Source organism: Rissa tridactyla, chromosome 3, assembly GCF_028500815.1.
Source record: "Rissa tridactyla isolate bRisTri1 chromosome 3, bRisTri1.patW.cur.20221130, whole genome shotgun sequence".
In the NCBI taxonomy this organism is placed as follows: Eukaryota; Metazoa; Chordata; class Aves; order Charadriiformes; family Laridae; genus Rissa; species Rissa tridactyla.
In genome coordinates this window covers 5,114,092-5,141,034 of record NC_071468.1, presented here as the reverse complement: position 1 = coordinate 5,141,034, position 26,943 = coordinate 5,114,092, and the positions used below count along the sequence as shown (strand labels likewise).

Sequence of the window (26,943 nt, the reverse complement as noted above, 5' to 3'; positions counted from 1 at the left end):
TCAGACTTCTGGAAATGGAGCAGCATGCCAAAAAGCCCTTTTTTAATTTTATTTTGAACATGGTCACACTGCCATGTGAGAAAGCAGCTCCTTTCATTGCCTTCAGGAAATCAGCAGGTAATCCTGCTCTCACTGATTGCTTGCAAGCATGGTAGAATACGCTGGCTTAAAAGCTGCTGCTTTTCACAGCGGCCAAACACTGCTGATGGGCTGAAGTCCCCATCTCACCCCTGTGCCAGGATCTCAGCTTCCACTAAGCTTGGGAGGTCCAAAAAGACCCTCCTGTTCACAGCAGTCCCAGTCAGCATCTTTAAGGAGGTACAGGCTTGTCCTGGGCTGTAGGATAAGCAGTCTTGGCTATCGGAGGCCAAGAAATCTCGGGTTCCTACTCCTGAGAACTGAGCACTCGCAAGGAGCCTGTTTTAGATGGGACCTTGCTTTTGTGAGAGGTGGTGGCTGTCAGCTGCTAAGAAGTTTCCAACTAAGTGGGAAGAGACTCCTTCACCAAGCAGAATTTTACCTGTGAGACAAACAACGGAATTCAACTCTTGGAGTCTTCCTCCCAAACCCAGAAACATCCTATCACTTTTTTCCTTCCGCTTCAAACTTTGCTTTTTTTCTGGTGTGAATACACACATGCTTCTCTGCATTGCTGAACACGGTGCAAAAGAATGACACATCTCTACCTAACTTCAATCTCCAAAGCAAGTGTCCTAGCACTTTGTCAGATTTCAGCCAGAAACAGAGGAGAATGTCCCTTTGGATGAGCTAGACCATCCTTTATTCATCTTGTCCGCCTAGTTCTTACCTGTTTATCAGAGAAACTGGAGCCACTAGCAGCACCAGTCTCCTTCAACATACCTAGCTAGACTGCTGCTGCCGATGTGGTCCTTCCTGCACCACATCACACTGACATCTACCACACATGTAAGAGCTGGCATCATTAGCACAGAAGGTAGCATAGCACAGCTCCTGTTTGAAGCCAGTTCCAAACTACTGAGAAACACTGGACACCTAAAAGAATTTGGATCAAGAATGTAGCACCGTGGCACTAACTATTGCAGTAAGAATTCTAGGAAAACAACTTACCAGAAGTGACAAGTTTGATGTCTGTCAACATGCTTTAATCAGAATACTGGATGAAGTCTGACGGTACTGTTTTCACTGGGGAAGACTTCCTCAATTAAATTTCCACGTCTCTGCATCACACCGTGGAGTTATTTCTTATCATTACCTAGTAACATCTGAAAGGTCTTGGAGATGGGCAACCCAGAAGTGGGGCTTCAGCTTCACTGACCATAAAAGTACTTAAAATGAAGTTTCAAATCTCCTGGAAAAAAATTTTTAGGTAAGGAAACAGTCAGAATTCTGAATAATATTATATAATTAACTTATCAGCAGAGAATGGCCTCTTGGCACTAACCATGTCCTTTATTCTGATATATCAGAGACTGAAAACCATGACCTTTCCCGTGCCAACTGTCTTTTAGAATAAACATGAAACCCTCCCCCTTCATCTCCACATACTTAATAATATTAATAGAACATTAAAATATTAATGCTAGTAGACAAGGTCTTTCATAAAGCACATAAATGAATTCACTCACTCTAGCTCATTAGCTTAATCGTCAACCTTTTTACAATGTAACTGATTAACATTTTCATTGTTCTTCTTTGTTTTTTCCTTAGACTTTTACTTCTTTGGGGATCAAAAGATCTCTGAATACATAAGCCCAACAAATATCTGTGCACAACTGTACAACAATAGAAACAGCTAAAAGAGATAACTAAGCAAAGGCTTTCACAGTTCATGCTTCAAAGATACTGCAGGAAACAACCATTTAAGAACCATTTTTATTTGTATGTTTAACGTGATTATACACATTCATGAGTCCAACAAGATCTGCACTGTGACATTAAAGATACAGTACAATAACATTCAACATGAGGTACTTCATATTTATATATATCTGTCCTTTATAAATAATGCTGTAAGCCTGCTAAGGTCAAACACTGCTCCAGCACAATTGGGTGCTGCGACCTGAAGTTAGCTGAGTTTATCACAACAAATCAAAAAAAAAAAATAATTCCAGAACAGTTCAGTGCAATAAGTATGTAGAAATTAAAATGTTTACTTAAATACTATTTTAGATATGCAGAAAGTATATTACATTATACTCTCTCATCACAGATTCCCCTCACCAGGAAAATCAAACATACAAGTAGCAAAGATGGCCAGGTACAGTTTAAGACAGAATCTACGAAAGAATCTCTATTGACATTATGCTTACATTCCAGATTGATATGGCTGACGCTTGCAAAATGTCAGTCAAAGTATTCAAGCTGGGATGCTACTGCTAAGCCAACCAAATCCATGTTTAGACACCTATTTAAGTGCCCTGATGTCCTAAGGTGACTGGTACTGGCCACCTTCTCATATACCAGTACCTGTTAGCATCAAGCAGCGCTCAGAATCAAGTCACACTGTAAGCATCAAAAGGTATTTTGGGGTGCTCATGTTTATTCATGCCTATTGGAAAGCTTTACACGCACCAGCTCCTAAAACCTGGAATGGACTCAGAGGAATTAAGCTAGAGCCTGCTTTCATCCTACTTCGTCAAAAAGATTTCATGAAAGGCGCAAATAAAAAGAATAATTAAATAACAGCTCATTTTCTACATATTACAGCTACACAGTATTCTGATCTCCTAACTTCTGTTCCAGCCAGTGAACGTAGTAGATACCTCACCTTTATTGGTAGATAAGTAAAAACCAAAAAATAAATTAAAAGTGAGAACCCAAGCCTAGTTATACCAGTGCAGTATTCTGATTTGTCCCACTAGCTGAGGCACCTGATTTTCTTCCAAACAACTCAGAACGCAGCTTGCTACTGCAAGCAACTTGTCAATCTGATCATCACTCAGATAATTACATCTACATCAATCGCTTGCTGTAAGAAAACTTAATCAGCTGATTAGTGTCTTTCTCTGCTTTCAAATATATTTAAATAAATGGAACTGCTGCTCAGATGTTGTCTAAAAGTAGATGACCATTACCTCATCACAATCTTAAGAGTCCTTTTTGCAGTCTCTTCAGCAACTCTTCCTCCAGTCCATACAATTATTCTCGTGTCTATTTTAGGCTGCAGATGTAAATATAATTAACTGGAGGTTTTTTTAAATCTCTCTCTGGGAGTTTTCCATGGAGCATTCTGTTTAGATGTCACTAACAGTCTGGATTATGTACATCTGTTACAAAAAACCAAAACATTTTTCTATGTATTTTGAGGGTATTTACATTTCAGAAAGAACATTGCTTACACACACACGCTCTCATATGTACGTATGTATATAAAACACTAAACACTATGATGGATGAAAAGCATAGATCTTGCAGGGCAGTTTTTTACCTGGCTCTCCTTTCATTACCTAGAGAGAAGATCTGGGATTTGGCCATAAACTGTTTGACGTCTACGCTCCAGTTTTCCTTACTTCAGACGGTATCTTGGACACTGCAAAGATGTATTGGCACTTTACGATGGCCAGAGGCCAGAATTCCAACCGTCAAGAAACACTTTAGAGTAATAGTATTAAACTGGTAAGAAATCATATGAGAAAAACATTTTTATTACAAAACTGACAAGTGAATTTAGGGTTATGCTGCATTAATGTGCTGATATACTGTAACATTAATCTTCAGCCTGTCTAAAGAATCATTTGGTCCTCTCATTTTGTTAAAACATACACAATGAACAGAACCCACTTCAGAGATGAAATAAGAATGAGATGTTTTACAATAGGTAGTGTGCCTCCGAGAAGCAACTGTCCCAATGCATTGGTGAAGGATTTTCGTATATTTAAATAGTACCTGTATTTCTTATTCATATTGGTTTCCTTCCCTGATAAAGGAGTCATGATCCCTAATACTTCTCCAAAGACAACATATACATATAACAAGAAGTTTGAAAAAATAATAATTAAAAAAAATCAGACAAGAAAGAGTTCTGCACCACATAATCCTCTGATGTGTAACCATAAGCAGTTGCAAGAGATCCAGCACTAACCATTAGAGAAGGACTCTCTCCTCCTCACTGTTATCTGATGATATACACTAAGTGTAACATGACCACAGTTGGGAATCTTCTTGTCTTTGTCTAAATTTCCACTGATAAAGTACGGTAATAAAAAGAAGAAATCTTATATTACAGAAAAAAGTCCAAGTCAGGATCGGTACATTCTTTTGTTCCTCTATAATCTGCCTCTACCATGTTTAGGAGGAAGAAAAAAAACCTACCCAAACCAAACAAAAAATTATCCTGCATTGGATGCTAGATATTAATTCCTATTTATTTAGCAAGGGTTCAAAGAAAAGCCATTTAAATAGCAAATCAACTTCAATGCAGCAAAAACTATGTCATGGGAGTAGAGTTTCAAGAGCTGCACGTATGATTTCAACATGTGCAAGTGCTTCCTTGCTTTCAAGGTGGGATTCCTAGAAAATGAACTCTGAGGGTAACTTGCTAAGCTCCTCCCCCCCCCCCCCCCAAAAACATGTCCATGCACTATGGACTTGGTTGGCATGCTGCGTAGCTTCCTGAAAGTTTCTTGGTTCTCTCCATCTTCCCCTGCAGCCATCCCAAATAGTTCGCCGCAGGAGAATCTCACAGGATGAAGGTTTACAGCTATGCTTTTTCTACTTACAGATGAAGCACTTCTTTCAGCTCCCGTGATCAAAAGCAGCTCATTTACCAGAATCTCTTAAGTCTGAAGAGCAGACAGGAGAGCTATAAAACAAGGCTCCTCATTTTCTACCCCTACCTCCCCAAATAATTACAAGCAGAAAGCAGGAAAACAGAGAAAGAGAAAATGGATCAACGAGGACAGCATTTAGTGAGATACAAGAGGAGGACATCCTCTGGTGATTCACAGGTGCATCAAAGAAAGTCAGCATCACCAGCAAACAGGCACCTCTCTTACAAAGCTTGCTTGTTCTAAGAGCTTCCAGTTTAAATATTACACTTAAACTTTATCACCAACGATGCTACAAGTACAGCAAGCCAGTAACTTGCCCACAGCGTTTAGTTACATATTACCTGTACTGATCACATATCTGCAGATAAAAAGCTAAGTGTCAGTAGGCCTGAAGCAGACAGGTTCTTCATAGCAAAATGCTTTGTCTCCACAAACTTTCATTCAAGCATAAAATATGAGTTCGGGAATTTGCCCTCCCTGCACCCCAGTGCCATTTGTACTGTCCGAAGAGCACTGAAACTGAACAGTCACCTTCCCACACTGAACTTCTGTCATTCCTTCTTGTCCAAAATAGCTGAGTTCATTACCATCCAGAATCACGCTAGCTGTGTAAAAGGTGTCAGGCTCAATCTGCACTGGATATTCAAACCACACAGGAAAAGTGTTACTAGAACCATCTGAGAAATATTTACTCAAGTTCTGCCCTAGGATAACTCCTTGTCGTTTGAGTTCAATCTTGGCACTGTACTCTGCCGATCCACAGCTGGAGCCGTACAGCCCAAAGCCAGCAATAAACACTCTCTTATCAACAGCAAACTGGATGCTGTCACACCGGCCCCTGTAGCGCCACTGGTTGCTGCGGTAAGCGCAGGACTGGAAACGGTGACACCGCTGAGGAACGAGGCCTTTCCGGGGCTTGCTTACGAACTGTAACTCTGGCTTTTTGGCAGCAGTATACCAGAGGAAGATATCATTGGTTTCATTGAGAGTCAGAATCCCAGACTGAGCAGCGCCGTTTGCAAAGTCGTCGAGTGCCATGGTAGGGATGCGTATCAAGTACAGGGCCTTCCCGAGGACTTTGCGCTTGTTCTCTATGGTAGCCATTAGCTCTTGTCGCTGACACTCCACTTCAGCCCAGTTCAGAGCTGCTTCAAAAACAACAATTTCTTTGGCATTCAGAGTCTCCCTTCGGAGAATGCTTTCAAGTGTCTGAAAATCAATGTCACAGAACCCCTCAGACTTCAAAGCTAGCTCAGCTTGGGCATCAATCACTTCCCAACAGCGCTGGGTCAGGTCAGGTTCCTCGAATAAGCAGCTTTGGGAAAGCAGCACACAGGCATTCTTTGCGCTTAGACTTGTCTCTAGAAAGTTGACGCAGGCCCGGGCAAGATGAGGGACGATATACTTCTTGGCAGCATAAAGAGTGGCCAGTACAGTATCTGCAGCCAAATCAATTTCATCGCAATATATGTATCTGAAATAAAACACATATATGTAACACTGCTGCTTAATGCAAAACCATAATTTGTCAACAACATCTGAAAATTATAAACAAAGAATATTTAAATGACTCCACATTAAAACTAAGCATTATTTTGGGGAGCATTGATTAAATCCAGAAAGTACAAACCAAATTCATCACTCATGTAAGACCATGAACAGAACAGGCTGAAATCTAAGGTGAATCAAACTTCACACCTGGGGTACACGCTGTGTAGACAATGGTTATGTTTACAAACTATGGCCCCTACAGCTCTGTTTTCCTTCCATACATGCTTTGGCTAATGAGAGGCTATCTGTCCCAGGCAGTAGCTCCTCAGGGGCTATCTTACTGGGCTAACACAACAGTCTGGAACACGTTTTACAAAGAGTACTTGGACTGGATGTCCCATGATGGTGAATGATGATTTAGTGAAGTGTATATATAAATACAGGAATGGAAACAAGTTTATTTGGAGTAACTAGGTAGCCTAAGAAGAGAAACGCTATCAAAGTATATTAGTTGCTATCCATTTTCAGAATTACTGGGTTGGGTCTTTTTTGGGGGGGTGGGGTGGGTGTGTTTTAGTTTTTGTTTGTTTGTTTGTTTTTAAACTGGGTGATGAAGCAGACAGAAAAAGGAAAAGGCACAGAATTCTAATTTTCAGGTTTCTTAATGCTTACAACTTCCTAGCTCTGCTAGTACAGTGTTTTCTCTCAGTCTCATTGCATAAGGAGGAAAAAAGCTTCACTGCTATGCTAGTGTGGTGGAAGAGATGGAGGTGAAATTCTATTTATGTGACTAAACTGCTGGGATTCATTGCTCAGAGAAATGAAGCATTGTACAGTTTGTTCTTTTTAATATCTCATGCTTTGGGGCCCCATTTGCAGCTGGTGAATGCAATGTGCTAAAACCATACCAAATGCAATTTTACTCTTCATAGGGATAAGCAAGCCTTGATGGGTATGGTTGATAGAAGTGCCTTCCTCCAGTAAACCTGAACTTATATGCAACCCTGTACTAATTAAAATTTTCTAGTTAGCAGGTTTCCCAACACAAAGAATTTTTTGCAGAAGACATGTGCTTATAAAGTGAAATTCGTACCTACACTGATCTGATTATAGTTGTAAATATCTTCATTTGTATTTTTGCAGGTGTAGGGTACTATCCTCCAAGCTACGCTTAGAAAACATGCTCAGAGCAGATACTGCTCAAGCAATATAATAAAATCTAAGAGGTTACAAAGAAACAGGATACTTACACAAATCCAAACCTTTTTTTCTTTTAAACCTTTATTACTTGGTTTCAGCTGGGCTATTTGTAACAACAAAGAGCACATCTATATATCACTGGTTACAGGCTTAGCTCCTTTACTATCCAAAAAAATTTCTATTTATCAATTCTTTCCTTTTTATGATTCTCCTCGTTGCTCTCCAAGTCTTTTCTCCCTTCTATTACCTCTCTTTGCCTGCTAGTACAGCAGAGAATGATGACATCTGTTTTAAACTGAAATAGTACAAAAGTTGCTAGTTTAATATTCATGAAACTGAAGAACTAATATCACTGATTTACAACAGACACAGCACAGATCGGCTGTCAGCAATATTCCACACTTCTCACTCTGCCAATGCACCTCAACTCTGGTCTGCAATTACTGATATTCCCGTTTCACCGTGTTCTTAAACAGAGGATTCTGCTCGACTACAGGGTTTGATGGTTTACTAACACATTCATCCTGGGATAAATTGAGACCACAATTCTAACTTGAACAGTCAAGATTACGATAACATACAACACATTAAAGACACCAATTCAATGTGTCAGCTAGACTATGAATTTAACCCCAATTTTAAAACTGTAGAGAACAGCCAAAGCAATTTTACTGGGAGAATAATTAGTATCTACCAGTTGAGGTATTATTTCCTATATTACATCTGGCAATACCTTGTCTGATGTTTGTTGTCAGAATGCCCACTATATAGTAAAACACAAAAAATATTTTATGCTATAAGAATTCACTGTTCAGGGGAAAAACACCCCAAACCCAAACAAAAACAACGCCAAAACCAAATTCAATGTATTTTCTGACAAAGATTATGACGCATCCCTCCCGACTGTGGAAAGGAGTGGATGAAGAAGAGGGCTGCTTTGGGATAGGTAAAAGGTCTTTTCCTTCTGTAGGAAGGAAAAGTGTCATGAGCCTTCTGCCATCCACTGCTCACAGCAGTTCCAAGGAACATTCATGGGGATAATTTGCCAGGGGGAGAGGAATGATGGGGACTGTGGCTCCCCTCAAGCTCCGCCCAGTGCAGCACATGCACTGAATCCTGCGACAAGGGGAACTGAGCAGCAACCCCTTCCCTTCCCTGCACCGTCATGGCTGCAGACACCCCTGGTGTTCACAGACACAGGAGCACTCTGCAGGTTCAGGCATACTGCATCACTGGAAGTTAGCACTGGCAAGGGTAGCTCAACGTCCACACAGAACACAAACTTTTTGTGGTTTTTTTGTTTGTTTGGTTTTTGTTTTTGTTTTTAAATAAAAGCTGGGAAGGTGAGAAATCCATGGTTCTGGCCATGATCTCAAAGATAGTTTCCTAAATTGCCATGGGCTAAAAAATATGTCAAGACCTAGATGTCAGTATTGATACTCTCTTTTCAGGTCTGCTCTCTGAACACATTTCTTAATGATAAATTAAGAAAACATTCAGGTTTTATATGGCAAATCATGTTCAGCCGCAGTGAAATAGATCTGCCGTTCAAAAAGGAAGGAGGGCTGGAGGAATCCAAGTATCTTGTATTAGTGCCCTGTAGAAATCTGCATGAAAGTAAAGCACAAGTCTGAGCTCTGCAGAAAACACCCACAAAACCAGAAAGGCCCAAAGCAGGTATCCATAATGCACCTACCTACGTAATGTCATATTTTAACTTTGTATTCCACATAGAACAACTATGTGACTTCAGCTTTTCCTGACAGTTATTGATATTTGCACAGAACATTTCTGATGTTCGTGATAACCTATAAAACCCTCTATGCAACAAACTCTATATGCAACTTCAAAAGTTCACCTACAATGCCACTGAAATGTAAAACAAAAAAAGAAACCATTCTGTAATCACAACCTAGTCAAAACAACCTACGAAATACAATACATTGGTAGCTAGCGATTACACCATTACATGCAAGAAAATCTGCAGCATATTTAGAGGATCACTATCAGATACTAACATATATTCTTTATCAGAAAGCAATGACAGTTACTAAAGCTGAAGGGAAAAAACCATCAAAGTCATAGCATTTTTGTGATAGGGCATTTCTCTTTAATAATTTATAGATACATTCAAGGACAATTCAGCAGGGAAGATGGTTCATTATGCTCATTTAGGATAAGATAGTATTTCTTATGCAGTTTGCCAGAAGAAAAATAATGATCATGTAAACTGACTGTTTTTCCCCTGTTAGAATAAAAAACGCTATTCATGTAAACAGCCTTTTTATCACTCTCCAAATGCATCAATATGATAGATGAGGAGAAATTTAATTTTCAGAGGCTATATTCAATAACTTTGCATCATTTTTCTAAGACAAGACCCGCATACAGCAAGTTTATAAAAGAGCTGAAATGATGTCAATATACAAACCCAGCAGTTCTGATTTTTTGTGTGTGTTTAACTTTTCACTATGCTTGCAATGTAGAACAGGTTTTTTTTGGTTACAGCTGACAATTCTTTTTAGTAACTCCATTCCTTTGTGTAACATATAGTGACAAATCAGATCAATAGGCATTACAGTATACAATGTGCCCAAGGATCCCCTGTCAAAGTTATTATTTATAACTGCCTACATTAGACTAATACATGCGTGCCTGGAAGTAGAGGGAAAAGCAAAATGAGGTACAAGTTTAAAATACATGAAACACAAAGAGAGGAATGTTTTAAGCAACTGCTTTCTTTCTGTTTATAAGCAAGTCTAATACTTTAACTATGACATTACCAGTGTATGTATACATCAAAAAGGAAAACATATCCAGCAGATGAATGATGCTTACTTCAGCATTGCAAGAAAAGCAGCAGGCTCAACATCTGGTATACGGATTTCATCTTTGTCCTCAGCAAGCTCTCCGTAAAACATCGCATGGAATACAGAGCTCCCAACAGCCAGGACATACTGTTGAGAAAGGGAAATCTTATTTCATGCTTTAAACTGAAAGCCCTGCCAACAAAAACAATGTGGGAGAGCCACTCAGAGCACACTGGGCTTCACTGACAGACTCTACAGACACGCTTTGGTAAGAAATGAAGTCAAAGCTAAGAACAGAATTACACGTTTTCCCTGCATTTTACTCTCACGGGCATAGATGCACTAGCTACTGGAAAACGCTCATATCCACCACAGAAGTTAGCTATTTCTAGAAAACCTCAAGAGTAATATTAATCAGCAGCACAAAGCAGTATTCCTAACTTTACAATGACTGCCTTAGCACAAGTGTACTGTTTAACCAAGAACACAAAGAAAAGCAAGGAACAGATGATTTCACTGCATGTAGTCTCTTAAAATACAGAATTATGCCTGTCCCAGAAGAGCTGAGTCTCCCACGCTATGTGCTGGTGTAACCGTGGGAGCTCTCTCTAGCTATCCCCGTCCGAGCTGATAGTGCAGCTGTTGCTTACTTTGTGTCCTGGCAGCCGCTGGGTCCCACCTGGTGGCCCGACCACAAAATGAACATCTGCCATCAAGTCATTGTTGAACATCACTGCATTTCTACAAACAGAGGCAGCGTGTTAATTTATGGGGCCCAGTAATTCTGTGCTTACCCCCGACCCAAGAAATCCAATTTCTTAACAACTTAAAGTGGCATGTTAGTAAAGAAATGCAGGTCACACTTTGTTTTAAGCTAGTTTACACATCATCACACAAATATACCAAAGAAAAAAGTAAGCAGAAACGGGGGGGGAGGGGGGGAAGCGGGGGTGGGGGGGTGTGTGCACATGTGCAATAAACAGAACAACCCCAAACTTATGAGAACTTTTCAAAAAGTGGAAATCAAAGTCAAGAGCATGTATCACTGAAAATCCCCACTAAGGTCTAAAAGCAAATCTTTACGGGGACGCTGCAGCTTCCAGCAACATTTTTATTTACTCAAGACAAACAGCTGCACTGCCTGGAAAAGAGATATTAAAATATTTTCCATTACCAAAATACTTGTTTCACACACACACAGAAGAAAAGAGAGAACTGTGTTTTCTTCAGCAAATAAACGAATAACTAAACATTTTGCACGCAAATATTTTGCTACTTTTCACGACTCCATTCAAACAGCAAAAATAAACTGCCCTGAACTTACCTCTCTCTGATGGTCGGATACAATCCTTGCCAATTAGGTGCCGGAATAGTGTTGTTGTTATTGAGATTTTGCTGGTGGTACTGCTGGACAGCAGTTGTATTAGTGTTGGCTGGTTTCTTTCGGGGAAAAATATCAGCAGCCATCTTCTTCTTCTTTTTGGTCTTCAAGGTAATGATTTCATAGCAAACTGGAGGCAATTTGCTGCTGCTACTGCTGCTGCTATTTCCCTTCTTAGAGCTCTTCTTGGACCTGTTCTTGACCGTCTCTGGAAGCATCAAGAAGAAGGTGAGACATTTCATGTTCTTTCCTTTCTCATCTACCATGAGTATACCTGTCTGTAAAGCTAGATAGCCTAACTAGCCAGGAACATTAAGAAATGCACATGGAAGCTGTTAAAGACAGCAGCAGAGCTGAGAGTTTGCTTCTTTTCCAGCAAGACAAGGTGACCTTTCCAGTGCACCGAGTAAGAAACTGGCTTTAAGTTTGATCCAGTACTTGAATTGTTAAATACATCCCCATCATTCCTGCCAGTTTTATTTCCAGATCTCCTGATCAGGATTTGCCTGAAAGCACTACACTCTGCCAAGAGGGTACACGCGTGTCTGTAGCAATGGCTTTCCGAAGGGGGCTAGCAAGACGCGCACGGTAGCACTGCCAGTCTGCTCGGCGAGCTGAACTTGTGTGTTGAACGGATCGGAACAGAGTAGGTATTGCAGCCCTGCAGATGGAGTCAGCCAGCGTTCGGAGCCAATAGCTGAAGTCACCAATAACGATTGGACCCAGCCGCACAGTGACACCTATTGTAACGTATGCTGCTCTGACATTAAAGCGACAGCAGTTACACTCTTCATTTCATACCTAGCACTAAGTAATAAAGTCATAAATGGCATGCACAGTTGTGTAAGTGCATGACTGGCCAGAAGTACATGTGTTTTAGCTCTCCTCGATGCTGCTTAAATTTTCGCAGGGGAAGCAATAAAAAGTTGAAATCAGGTAGAAAGATGTATTTGAGTCTAAATATTTCCACGGGAGCTATTTCCATATGCAGTTGACATTAGCATGACTTCATATACCTCCAGTATTCCCACAAATCCCTACCATAACAGATGTTCAGCAAAAGCACGCTATAGATAGCAGAACCAAATTAAAGCAATCAACTAGCAGCAGCAAAGACAGCGATGCAGTTAAACAAACCCTTTCAGCGCAGCTTCTACTCCAGTGTAACATGAATAGAGATGAGGTCACAGCTCTAGCTTTAACTCCTTATGTTTCTAGACAATGTAATAGCCTTTGACAGGGGTCCTGAATCACTAAGCAGTGCTAATTAAGCCAGCTTACACCAGACATGGCTGCACCACATCAGAAGAAAACTTTAGATGTGCAATCGGATTAAAGCAAACCAGAGTGAATATATTTAATCAATACTTCAAAGCATTAAATAAAAAAGTCTAATGATTTAGAGAATCTCAGCCAGAAATCACTTGAGATGCAACCACACTCCAGTTCTATTCACAAATACTTTCTGAAATAAACAGGATATAAACTATGCCAACCAAGCCATTTAAATAGCAAAGATGACTAATTTTCAGTCATTAGTTTACTTAGAACTTAAATTTAGATCAAATTTCTTTAATAGCAGGTCAAGTGTATTAAAAAAAACCTAAGCAAGCACAACCACTTAAAAACAAAAGCAGGGAAATAAAAAATATTAGGTAATAGATGTCAACATTTCACACCTTAAAATACTGAGGGGGGGATAATTAAATAGGATTTCATAATTATTTTCAAGTTTTAAAGAAAAAAATTCTCTTTGCTTTCAAAGCAAATTTAGCCACTTTTAGCCTTAATTAGTTTTGCTGGACAAGAGTACAACAGTGAAATTACAGTGATCAAAGGTTGGGGGAGAAATGGCTGACCTTGCTGAAATCCCTGACAGAAATCTGCCACTGACTTAAACTGAAGCACAGAAATGTTACTCTGGCTATTTATTGAAACACCATCACAATTGCTTAAATCACAGCTATGGTTTTGTAACATGCAATCTCCAAATGTCTTTAAACCCGAAACCGAAAAACCTAAGTACAGGTATTTTAAAGATTACCAGGTATCCTTGGGACATGCTCCATATCGAGCACTAACTAAACACCCTGGCAGTTGGCCATCTAGAGACTCTGCTGCAGAGGTTTGAAATGATACCATTTCCAGACACCCATTTGTCCCCTCTGTCTGAAGCCACTGCTCATGGAAGGGGCAAACAGAAGGATATGCATCCATGCCTCAGTTGCTACATTTCACAACCCAATGCCTTAGTGCAAAATCACCTTCACCAGTGTGAAAATCAGGTCTGTTCCTAAATACACCAAAAGGTAGGTTATGCAATTTCCAAAGAAATATTTTCTAGCAAGCTTTTCTTTCTTTTCTTCCCCCCTTTCTATTTTGTTTCCTTTTATATCTGCAACAGATTGATTTGAAAGGGAAAATAACAACCTAAGCCAGATTGAACTGCAGAGGTAAAAGAAGGAGTAAAGGAGAAGGAAACTCATCCCACAAACGGGATGTTTATAACTCCCCACAGCTGAGAGTTTATAACAGGGACACAGCAGGCATTCTCAGCACAAAATCTGAGTTTGTTGAATTTGCATAAGTTTTTTTCCCCTCCTTATGTAAATTTCCAGCCCTTCTACTTACAAGAATAACTCTTTTGCCACTGCACAGGGAAGACATTTCGGAAGGAAGAAGTTTAAAAAAACCCTACCCTTAAAAATAACAGAAAAACCATACACTCTTCAGAAAACTACGGTTCTCAGCACTGCAGTTTGCAGAAGGCAAAAGATAGCAGGGATTAGGAGATTCACATGGGATATTTGATTTTCATTCCATAAATCCATTTTATAGACTACCAAAGTATATATAAAAATCAAGGTCCTCACACATTTTTTCAAACCGTTTGACCAGTACAAGCCCAAAGATTATACACACACCAGATAAGGTCACTGGGAGGCTACAGAAGAGAAAGAGAATGACAGACAGACTGACCATTCCACTCAGTCTGGGAAAGACAGATCGTAAATGTGAACCTGTAGAAGTCCACCGTACCTTTGACTTGTGTAAAACACAAGGCATGTATAGCACATTGCACTTTCCCGGGGAAGGAAAAGAGGGAGAAGCTGCAGCTGAATTATGTTATGCCTGAATCCAGGAATCAGACAAGACAACAGGATAAAAATCCACTCCAGTAAATAAAAGGCCTAACTGCCATCTTTGTCTCTTCTTAAACCACCCACCAAAATCTGGTTTGTTGTAACTGGAAAATAGTGCCGAAAAAGTCCCTACGAAAAACTACAAACCTGTTACAGGCTTTATACCACCTTCCACTGTACTTCATCAGCTCAGAAACCGTCTCCTAAGTCAATCATTAGATGCATGCGAGATGGGGAAAAAAAACGCCAACGAATTAGTGCTAGTTGCACTCACTATTCTTGCCATTTTGGCAGCAACTTCCATCTATTTTCCTGCAACATAGTTTTCTTCTTTTACTATACGCTTAGTGTTAATGAATTTACAAATCAATTCGTTAGCAGTCAGTAAAAGCAACCTATGAACTACTCCCTGCTGAAAGACTAGTGAAAATCCCAAGTTCAAATCAGTCTGTCTCCGACAAGAGGATCAAGGAAATTGACCTTCTTTCACACAAAGATCTATCAATTTTTGAAAGCTTATTATGATGTGTTCCTAATCTTCTTCAGCAATTCTTATTTTTCTTCATTAATTATATATTAACAGAACCAAACCTGATATACACAACTTAGAAAAAGGGAAACATAGTTCTTCAAAGATGCATAAATTTTTGTATTATAAGCGAAGTTGTCAAACCAGAAATATTTTAACTTAAAGGGTGTAGGAAATTCCACGCTTAAATCTTAACACTGGCCTAATGAAAATCTAAAATGCCAGAAGTGAAGAATTAAGCAAAGGACTATATTCCAAGGCTGAGATACTACGCATCAAGTTACATGCCTAATTCAAATTATTAGCAGCAAGATACAAACCCTTGGAAATCAGCTCCTGACTAAATATTGTGAACAACTGAAGCATCAGTTTTGCTGTTCAAATGTATGCAAAATACCCACAATCCCAGTTTGATTCATCCCTTCAGACCATAATATACCTTGACACCCTTGTGACAGTTGGCACAGTAGTCATGTTATAGCCCAAATCTTGGTACAACTTTTAATAGTATGGTACTCCTATAATTATGTCTTTCTAAAGGTAAATTCCAATTGAGAAATTATTTAATTTCCAGGGTTGATGGTAGTAGCATTCCTCGTATTACATCAGTCTCTCCTGCTACATTACTAAGTACACCAAAGTTTTTCTATTTTTTTCCCTTCTTCTAAGTTGTGTTTTTCTGTATCTCTCATTTACAGGTCCATTCCTCATGTAGTAACGTGAACTGGACAATTCTACAAAAAACAAGCTTTCATCACAATTCCTAATTGTATGTTACAACCAGATCTTGAATAAAGGAATGAATTCCGAGTAGGCAATGAGAAAATGCATATATTTCTTTTTTGTAAAATTGCCAAGTCTCTCCCTTAGCAGTTATTATGCCTATGCATTATTAACATTCTTTGTTTAAATTCTGGATTTCCCCTTACAAGGAAACAGATTTCAGACAATACATTTCAATTAACCAAAATGAACACACAATGTTACTATGTACCAAATCTACCTGTCCGCTGCTAATTTTCATGGAATTTAAGCTGACTTTAAATACTCATTTAAAAATGGAATGTACAAGTTCAAAAACCAACCAACCAACCAACCAAAAAACCCAACGCATACAGCTGAGGAGCCTAGTTCTGTTGACCTACCTATGAGTTATTTAGTGACCTGGAAGAATCCTTCCCAATCACCATTCCAACCCTTCTGTTTGCAAAAATGCTCATTTGGAAAGGGGACTGATAGCTATACTCCTGATTTCCTCAAACAAAAAACTGCATTACAGTTGACAAAATCTTCCAACCTCCTCTCTCCCAAATTTCTGATTGGCAGCACTGAAAGTAACTAAGATTGCATCTGCTTCTCTCTGTTGCGTGGAAGAGCTGGCCTTGAAGTCTTATTCAGTAAGGTCTTCTGTGGAAAAAAAGATGACTAAACGTGTTTCCCAGAATTGACAAGAGCTGGGAAAGAGCACAATAGCATCAGAGTAGAATTGCATCTTGAACACTAAAAGCTTTAAAACAAAGTCAAAAATAGCTGAATAGTATTTTGCTATAGCTCTTATGCTACGCTAGCAACCTACTTGTTGGCAAATATTCTTCTTAACTCTGCTTAGCATTTAGTTTTAAAGTATGAGGATTTACATATTTGCATAATATTATCCACTAAGATAGTTTTTACATTTTTTCCTAAATGCCCTTAATGCTTTAAAGAAAACAAAAGCAGAAAGCCCTGAGCAGCCCAGCCAACAGGTAAATACAAACGTACATAAAATGGAAGCTTAAAGAATGAGTATTCAGATGTCTTACCCTTTCATTCTTGTACTATTTACTAGCCTACAGGCTATGTCGCTGCATGGCACTTCTTACTGGTCTCCCTACTCCCTAATTGTCCTTTTTGTATCTGCAGTCATTTTCACTGCCCCCTTTTGATTTACAGCAATATCCTTTTTGAGAGAAAGAAATGAAACCAAAACATTATATTTAAGAATAACATTTATCCCTAATGTTTACTTTGTGAATAAACATCCACTTTCCGTCTGTGTGGATTTCAGTTGGCTCGCCATGAACCTGTTCCTACACCAAGTGCAACATCTTCCACTGTCATTTTTTTCCTGTTCCTTTCTTGCTTAGCTGCTTAAAGTTTGCAATTTAACCTCAGTGAGAGGTTCAATAACTTTATATTTATGTCCCAAACACAATGTAAAACAAGAGATTTCTCTAAACTGTTGAGTTTCGCTTTTAAAGTTAAAGGTTTTATTCCCAGCTGGGTCAAAATAAATATAGCTAATGTATTAAAGCAAAATAGAAAAAAATGTTTAAACTGTTCTTGTATTTTCATTATGATTTCAATACCTTGCTGCACAAATGACAGTCCATATAAACCACAACCGTATAAAGAAAGGCTTACGTTTCAACAGTGGACAATGTATTTGATCCTGTTACAGTGAATTATCACACAAACATTCTTTCCTGTGCATATGGGCAGAAAGAATGCAAAATGCTTCATTACAATACGAAATATGTGGTTTTAGCAGCCTGCTGAGACATATTCCCCGATGTCACAGTCTGGGAACTGGAGGTAGAAAATATTCCAGAGCAGAATTTGTAATTTATTCTATAAACATTAATTTGCTTCTTGATAGTTCAAAGTAAAAACGAGAATTATAAATGAACTCTGAGATGAGAAAACCTGCAACTACAAAATGAGAAATTCAATACAAGGTTACAGGAAATAAACTGGTTTTCTACTAATTGAAAAGTGACAAATTATGCATTTCTTCCTCACCACTACTACCCTAGCTCGTCTGTTTCACTTCATGTTGAGTTTGGCTCTTGACAATCTGTGGGGTCAAAAAATGTTTTCCTAGCAGCTGCCATTTTTTTTTTATTTATTTCTAAACATGATATTGCAAACCTGAAAGCATTCAGCCCTTTTTCTAAGACAGAGGTCAACTTTAATTCTAGTCTGCTTCTTACCAAAACTGAGTTACAAAGGAAAGATCAGATCGCTCAGGAAATTGGTAACGAGATACAGTGGTTTTTGTCTCTAGGTCACTAATTCTAAATTGACCGAGGTCAACAGTAATCAAAAGTCATTAGCATTTAATGATCGTTCAGTGCCCTGTGAGAAAGAAGGTAGTGATCTTAGTGCACTTCAGAAAAGCCACCACTACAATTAGTACTCACATGCTGCCTATTTCAAGGGAGAGATCAGGATCAGATGACTACAGACAGAACTTCCTATCTTACAGGCAGATCTTGACTATGTAGACAAACCTTTATACTAATTTTAACTTAGCTCAGGAGCTATTCTTTTTAAACTGAATAGTTAAATTAATATAGGCTCTATAAAGGGCTGGTTGGAAGGTGACTGGTCCTACTCCTTTACATCAGCGGTTCCTAAATGTCTTTGTCTTCCTACACACAGTTAAGTCTGAAAAACACAAACACAAACGCAGAGAAAGAGAAGGCACTTTCCCAGTGAGTCCTCACTTGTGAGAGCCTATGGCACTGGAAGAGTAACTACCCCATGAGTATCCACAGGGGGATTGCATTACAGTTGATTATGCTGGCATATAATCCAAGGCCTATATTTTTCATGTGCAGATAACCTACTTTCACCACATCAAACCATACCATTGAAGTACACTCTGGGACAAAAGAAAAGAGGATATTGCTATGATCCACACCATACCCGTTCTGTGGCCTGCAAACTTCAGTCTCCTGGGACTGCTGTGCTACCAGCACCCTCCAACACAGTCAAGAAAAACAGAGGGGATTTTTGGAAAGGTTGTTAAGGTGTTTTAATGTTAAATGTCATTAGGGTTTGTCATGGGAAAACTACGTTATGCCAATCCATCGTTCCCTGAACTTCACTAGGTGTAAAACATGTGGCTTAAAAACACAAAGCAGATCAGTGATTTGATACACTTCTATTTACAGTAGAAGAGCATATCTGTAACCATGAAGTAAAAGCATTTTAAATGAGCTTAAAAAGGGGGAAAAATTGGTACAGCTTCTTGTTTCTACTGCATTTTATATGACGAAAGAGGAAGATTACCCTAGTTGGTACTTTTATATGACGAAAGAGGAAGATTACCCTAGATGAAAGAGGAACAGGTTAGTCCATTGGAAAAACATGCATTTGATAAGAAATGCATTCTCAAACACAGGGGCTCTTCACTTCTCAAGTGAGAGTCAAAACCCAGGAGTAACAACTCTTACAGCATTTTTACAATTGTTTAATAACCCCAGTTTTTAGATATGAGAGACTGATTGATGCTAACCTGAGCTCCATCCAAATAGTTCAAGGAACGGAACCAAACATTATATCCATTAAACTGCATGGTACTCAATTAATCTTCCTTTGCCACACGTTAGAAGCTTGTGGATGTCATTACTCGCCCTTGTTTCCAGACTCTCACAGCACACACAGCTTCTGTTCGAATGGCTGTTCCACGGGGAAATAAAGATGTTGCGGAATTTTCATCTTAACAGTTTTAGAAAATCAGATTTACTTTCCTTTGCTGCAAATATTTCAGTCACACTTGCCTATTAGATCAATTATGCTTTAGTATTTCGATCAGTTTCTCCTCCTCTTTACAAGTGAATGGCAGCTACTTCGCAGTAATGAATTTTCAAGACTAACACATACACACTCCTCAAATTCTGGTTTCAGAATATATTTTTAAGCATTAAGACGTATTTGTCTAGCAATGTTAGGATATCCTAATTGCCTGTTCTCCTTAACAATAACTCTGTTTCAGAGACCCTAGGACATGTCAGAACTTTAGTAGAGAAAAAGAAAAAAATTAAGGAAGGAGCAAGTAATCAAACATAAGAGCATAATTAAGGGACTGTGCACCTTAAACATACATACACACTAGTTTTATGCATTATAAAGTTTTATATAGTATGAAAGCCCTTACTTTTTCTTGGTATACATGGAATAGTATCACCTTGGTTTGACAGGAGACTATTACAAAATCAAGTAGCACTAAGAAATCGAACACACCTAGGTGCACTTTGTACGTGTTTAAGTGCGTTATATTACCCTAACACCAACAGTATTCCTTTAAGCTACGCTCCTCGACAGAAACTGAGCAAGCTGTCTAATCGGGCAGAGATTTCTTTCACCTCCAAAGGAAGGCAAAATACTGCAACAAAGGGACAGTGTAAGCCACTGCATACATGTCTGTTGTAAGTAACACATAGCATAGCTTCAGCTCCTCCCCAGTGTTAAAAGAGTACGGCTTGCACTTTCCTCCCCCAAGAAGTGGGCAAGGCGACACACCATTGTACCATGTGGCATATTCATGGATTAGATTTTAAAGGGACTTTGTTCCATCAACTATTGCAAGCCTACACATAAAACCTCACACCTTATCAGACCCAAGTAAACATGCCACATGACTGAAGAGCTGCTTTCTTTTCATACTGTCAGACAACCCTCGCAACCTGAGCAAACAGGGAGGCAGCAAAGTTGCAGTTCCAGGGAATGTAGTTTTTTGAAGAAAATGACTGCTTTAAATTGCTTTGGATGCGAAGAGGATAACCTGCAGTTAGGGTGGATACAGAGCATAACCTGGTACATAAAGATCCTGTCACAGGAGGATGTTATCAACAAGTCATTCAGCCCTGTACTGAAGTGGTACATGATCCTCTGGTGAAATATTTATTCAGGATACCAGGTAACCTCAGGATACATGTAACATGGCTGGACAAGGTGATGTCTCAAGATGCCTTCCAAATCTGTTTTCTGTGTTTCTACACCCTACATGCCCTGGACAGCAGCAGACACTCACAGATCACCAGCCAGTTCACCGGTGTTTTAAAATGCAAACACTTTCCAGATGTTGGACTCACTTGGTTTTATCAAACTCAGATAGGGCAGCAGGATCAGGAAACAGACAAGCCAGGCTGGCAGAATGGGAAATTCACAAATTCAAACGAAGTGACCTTTTACTTAAGCTTTACCCCCCTCAGTTTTCTGACATACATACATATCATGTGGTTTTGTAATTAAAGCATGGGATTGGAATTCAACTTTATGGCAGAAAACAGAACTGAAGACAACTTCCACCACACAGCGCTTTTAATATTTTACTTCCAAGATTCCCATCTATTATTTGCTTCTTTTGCCCTATCTGTCAGCTCTTTGAGATAGAAACTGTTGCTTATCACTTATTTATATATTGCCTCACAAAATAGGGTTTCCATGCCAGCTCAGTATTTGAATATTTGCTCATGTAAAACAAAACAAAAGCCTGCAAGGTTTGAAGAGTTAGTAGAGAGAGTACCACAGGAGAACTATCTTAATTATCAGAGAAAGCTAATGCTGGGCATGAACAACATTCTCCTATAAAACTAGTGTCATTTGCAGAAGTTCACAGAACAGGTTAAGACCTAGATTTCTTCTGACAACGTAACACACAGACTATGATCATCAGACCTCTGTTTTAATTAAGCCAAGCCTAGCACTGATGCTTCCATCCTAAATATAACTGTTTGGTAACTTTAGAAAAAATATTTGCTCTAACAAGAGAGTTCCAAATAATAAAAATTACTGTTGCAATTTGTATCTTTTTTTCTCACCCTTAAAGGGCAAGCTAAAGGAATTCTATATTGCTTCTGAAAGGTGTTTCCTCCAGGGCAAAGCGGAAGACCACTGGAGGGGAAACACAAGAAAAGTTATTGCGCAGTTAGCTGCGGTGTACTTACTGTGGGGGATTTAAAAAAAAAAAAAAAAAAGAAAAAGGTGCTGCACTGTACATTCAACTTTGGCAATCCTGCAGAACTTCTTTCAAATAATTAAAGTCCTAAAAGATTTCGTTTGCAAAGTTCAATTACCCAATGAAGCCAAGATACTGTGCGTTATGACGTACCGCACTTACTTTCTGTAGGAAATGGCAAGACCAGTTCTTTCACACCAAAAGAAAAGTTATTTTGAGCTTGACTGTAGCATAGAACAGTCAGAGCAGAATCAAATATAGTATTGTTTACCTATAACCCTGTATCACCCTGCTCTACAAAAAACAATCAAAAAGCCTAGGACACGGATTAAAGCTTGACATATAAATCACATGCTGAAAACAAAGTATGGTGAAGACTAACAACAATGCAGAAAACCTGCACCAGCACTCTTCAAATGAGACACAGTCCGTCTGTTGTTTTAATTAGGTATGTTATTAATGGTAATTTTAAGAACACTTACATAGCATTAACTTCAATTCAAACTTTTTCTCACTTCGAGTGAGAACAATCCACTACTCCCTCCTGCTTTTAAAGGCATCACCACTCAGGAAACAATACAAGCAAATGACTTTATAAACTTAAAGGTTACCACAGATGGACTTTCTCAAAACAAACAGGAAAACAGTAAGTTGCAAATGTGCAGGCCCTTAACTGAAACGACTCAGCCTTCAGACATACATACATAAGGAAGTTCGGCCAACAACGTGGGGGAAGCAAGGTGGTATTTATGTCAAACCGGGTACAATTATTCATTGTTCCTCTAGGAAGTTTATTGAATTGATACTTAAAATACTTCTTATTTGAAAGAAGCATTAGCTTAAGCAGGAAAAACAAACCCCAAGTTTTAGGTTTACATAACTGATTTTTTCCAAGTGGAAGTGCTAGCCTCCAGAGAGCCCCCCGTGAAGGAGCCCCCTGCCCAGGCTCCCACGTTCGCCGCTCCTCACCCTCCCCGTGTGATCCCAAACCACCCCAGCCTCAGCGCGGCTCATCACCACCGCTTCCCTCCCGGCACCGCCACGGAGCCGACCTCCTGCTGCACAAAAGGCAGCTGCATACACTCAGTTTAAAAAAAAAAAAAAAAAAAAAAGTAAGAATGAAACCTCTCAAAACGGCTGCAGACACAAATAATGACTCTGGTGGGGCAAGGACCGCTTCCCGAGGGGCTCTTTGTGCCGGGCGCTGGGGGATCGGCTCCCCACACAAACTCCCCCGGCTCCTCTCTGTCTTCCCAAGTTCCGCGGCGGGCGCGGCGCACAGGTGCGGCCGCTCCGCCCCGTCCCTCACGGAGGCGGCCCCGCGGGGCAGCTAGGGACCGACGGCCGCCTGCCTGCCCCGGATGCCCCACCACCGCCCGCCGCCGCTGCTTCCCTTCACCCGGGCCGCCGCGGCGGGCGGCAGCTCCCTCACCCGCCGCAGGACGCCCGGGGCCCAGCGGGGCCGCCCCGGCTCTCCCTCACCGCGCCGCCACCCCCCCGCTCCAAGCGCAGCGCGAGCGTCCGCTAACGGCTGTAACGGCCGCCTCACGCGCGCGCGCGCGCGCAGCCCCTCACCGCACTGACCTGAGGGCGCCCCCCGCTCCCGGGGCGGCGCGGGCCCCTCGCAGCGGCACGCGCAGCCCCGCCTCGAGGCCGCGCCCGCTCGCCCCCTGCGCGCACGCGCACGCCCTCCTTCCCCCGCGGGCGCGTGCGCGCAGGCCGTGCGTGGCGGCGGGGGCGCGCGTGGGCCGGAGCCCACGGCCTCACACAGACACCCCCTCGCCAAGGGCCGGCGACAAGGGCGTACCGGCGGGCCCGGGCTCTTTCCCGCCCCTACCCCGCCAGTTCCCGCCTCCCGTGGGGCCATCGCGCGTGGGGGCACCGGCAAGACCCTTCCCCCCGGTCGGTCGGGGTCTTTTTTCCCCTCAAAAACAAGGCCCTGACACACCAGAGGGCACCGCCGGCCCCCGCCACGCCAGAGGCCTGCAGGGGCCTGGCCCCACAGCCCACAGGGTGCACACAGCGGCAGAAACTTGAAGCTTTGCCACCAAAAAAAATGGGGCTTTGGAACCTGAAAAAAGTTAGAAGATGTGGGAGACAAACTGACAGGATAAGTTTTCCCTGAATTAAAAACACCATCAGTGCCTGAAACAGGAGCGTGTTTTCAGCTCAGCGCATCCAACAGCTTTGAGGATTTACAAAAAGAAAGCGGTATTTTTATTTGTGTGCAATGATACCTGGAGGAGAGTTCACCCTTGCCGTTAGACAGCAGCTTTTTTTCCATTTGCAAAGGTACAATGACCAAGTACTTCTCCATGTTAAAAGCTGTTTGGCCTCTGTCCCTCTAAAAATAAAAAAAATAAAGGAAAATAAACCCTGGCTGCAGCGTCCACACCTCATCTGGGGCCTGAGGGATGAACCACCATCTCTTCCTCCCCACATTTGGGGGTTTTTTTGGGTTTTATTTTCCCCAAATAATCACACAAGAAGAGCTTAATGCCGCACACCCTTCCCTGGACAAGCTGTTCCCATCCTGCTGCTCACTGGGTTAAAAAAACCAACCAACCAACCAAAAAACAACAACAAAAAATCCAAACAAGAACCTCCCCCCCCCTACTTTTTGTTTTTGAGCTGATGAAGAAATAATCGACAGGGACGGAGGCATTTCCAGGATCAGCGCCCAGGTTTATCCAGGAGCTTCATAAATAAGGGATTTCTCATCACGCCCGTGTGTCTAACCACATGGGAAATTAAAATGTGTTGCTAGCATTTATTTTTAAAAGCTTAGCAAGAGGCTTTATTTGAAGCTTTAGGGTGGTGGGGTTCCCCCCCCCCCCAAAGAAACAATTATTTCTGGAATCGCTGCTGTGTGCCAGCTTTACTCTCCCATGGACGTTCATTTACCTACATTATATACGTGTTATTTTAGCAGATACCTTCGCAATGTGAAATTAGGCGTATCTGTGGATAATCAGTATTTTGCTTTTCCTATTTTAATATTTTCGCTATCAAAACAGATAAGAAACTAAGTAGCAACTATAATGACTGTATACACACATGCGCTTTATAGCTCTTATGGATTTTGCTAGCAGAGTACATGCTTTAAATTACAGCGTGCAAATGCTGATTTAATTGGGACTTGGGAAGCCAACAAAATAGTCATTGTCTGAAGTGACCTTAAACACACCGTAGATAACCACTGTAATTTTCCATCCTATTTTCAGACTGAAGGTAAGAGGCCTTTTTTTTTTTTTTTTTTTTTTTTGCAACTGGGGTAATTTAGATGGGGAAGGGGTGGGGGCAAGCAGCCCTTTCCTCCCCTTCAGAGGAGGAAATTTTGCAGCCCAAATTTGAGATCCCATGGAGGGAAAGCATCTTCTGGCCCCAACCCCAGCACACCCAGGAGTTACAAGAGGAGTTCTTGCACACGCGCTTCTGATTGAAAGGCACCAGGGGCTGCCCAAATTAGGTCCCAAAAATTAGAGGCTCCTCCTAATAACATTTGTTGTGCTTTTTTGGGCTCCTTAGAGCTCTCTTGCATTTCCAGCCCAGCTTGTTCAGCTGCATGCAGGGGCTCGGACCATGACTACCTGCATCCTCCAAAGGGCTCCAGGCTCTGGTTTAATACTGGTATCACCACTGAATTAAACTGAAGTAGTCACCACCACCAGCTGAAGTTGCTCCACTGCAGACAGTGATGCAGGAGGCCATACCTGGCACTGGAGCATCAGTCCCACCTCACCCTCAGCTCTCTTCACTCGTGGTGACTTACAGACGTGGGATGACAGGTTACAGCTCGTCCGCATGGTCCATCTCAAGCCCCTGCTCGCAGCACTGCTGCTTGCTACTGAGGCGCTGGCGTTCGGAGCTGCAGTCTCTCCTCGTCCTCCTGCAGATGCACACACCCAGTGTTGGTGACCTGCCGTGAAGGACACAGAGGTGTGGTTACCCGCCCGAGTTCAGCAGACCTCTGCGCAGCTCCCTGCCTTGCTCAGGGATGTGTTTAGTTACCTTGCACTGCAGCTCGCTGACAAGTTTCAGCTCAACTCCAGAGCAAATGAGCCGCCAGATGAGCCAGACCTGGCCAGGGCTGCAGTACTGGGCCACAAAAATCACCTTGCAACAGGGGACGAGAGGTGCAAAGCTCCTAGTGGTGCTGGGAGTTGATGTCCCTTCTCCTTGTGCCATCACCCTCCAGGGTGGCTACGTCTAAAAGCTCACAAGAAAGAGGAGCTGTAGCCTGAGAGCAGCTGCAGTAAAAGTCTTTTGCGTGCTCCTTCATGGCTTTGGGGTCTTGCCTGCTCCCAGCCCAGGTTTTTGGGCCAGCTCCAGCATTGCCCACTGCAAACCAAGGACTGCACTGCTGGGGAAGGTGAAGCTGAACCGGCCGTATGTTGGGGAGAGCCGATCAAAGTATTTTAGTTGGTGTCTGCAAAGCCACTTAACTGGGACAGGTTGTGCTCTGTGGTGGTAAAATAAAGCCAAATATTTGCGTTGAGTCTCATTCAGACTCATCTCTTCTTATGTCACAGGTATATTTTCCAGGTATTGAGCAGCACTTCCCAAAGACATACTAACTCGAAGAGCCATTTAGATATTCATTTTCCAGTTCAACTTGCATGCCAGGTAGGTTCTTCCAAGTGCTCCAGGGTATAATTAGTTTCTCCAAAAGTATCTTCCCACCAGGCTCTTTGCTAGTGCTGACCGTAGGTTCCCCCCCCAGCATCTCCCCTCCTCCCCAACCTCTGAAAGCTTCGCTGAATTTCTGCACACAGCCTCCTGCAAAGGTTATCATCTTAGGTTTAATAGGGGGGAAAAAAAGAAAAGAGACAGCGGAGGAGATTTACTGCAAATGGAAGCTATTACTGGAGCAGTTATCAAATGAAAGAACAATATAATAATGTCTAGTCA

At 41.3% G+C, this 26,943-nt stretch overlaps 1 protein-coding gene across 5 annotated transcripts; it reads right to left on the bottom strand.

Annotated features, from left to right (window-relative positions):
• Positions 1-1,312: 1,312 nt before the first annotated feature.
• On the bottom strand, positions 1,313-23,678 carry BTBD3 (BTB domain containing 3). 5 transcript variants are annotated; one of them, XR_008465702.1, is made up of 5 exons: positions 11,577-14,372; positions 10,903-10,993; positions 10,281-10,399; positions 3,429-6,225; positions 1,313-1,330 (listed from the first exon to the last, which is right to left on the bottom strand). XR_008465702.1 is itself a non-coding variant. In XM_054196872.1 (5 exons), the coding sequence occupies exons 2-5, from the start codon at positions 11,717-11,719 to the stop codon at positions 5,193-5,195; spliced, it is 1,386 nt and encodes a 461-aa protein (XP_054052847.1). In that variant the 5' UTR covers positions 11,720-11,841; positions 23,617-23,678; the 3' UTR covers positions 1,841-5,192. The 5 variants fall into 5 exon arrangements, 4 of the variants coding, with proteins under 4 accessions (XP_054052847.1, XP_054052848.1, XP_054052849.1 ...); XM_054196872.1 differs by lacking the exon at positions 1,313-1,330 and adding an exon at positions 23,617-23,678 and having other exon boundaries at positions 1,841-6,225; positions 11,577-11,841; XM_054196873.1 differs by lacking the exon at positions 1,313-1,330 and adding an exon at positions 23,465-23,562 and having other exon boundaries at positions 1,841-6,225; positions 11,577-11,841.
• Positions 23,679-26,943: the final 3,265 nt, after the last annotated feature.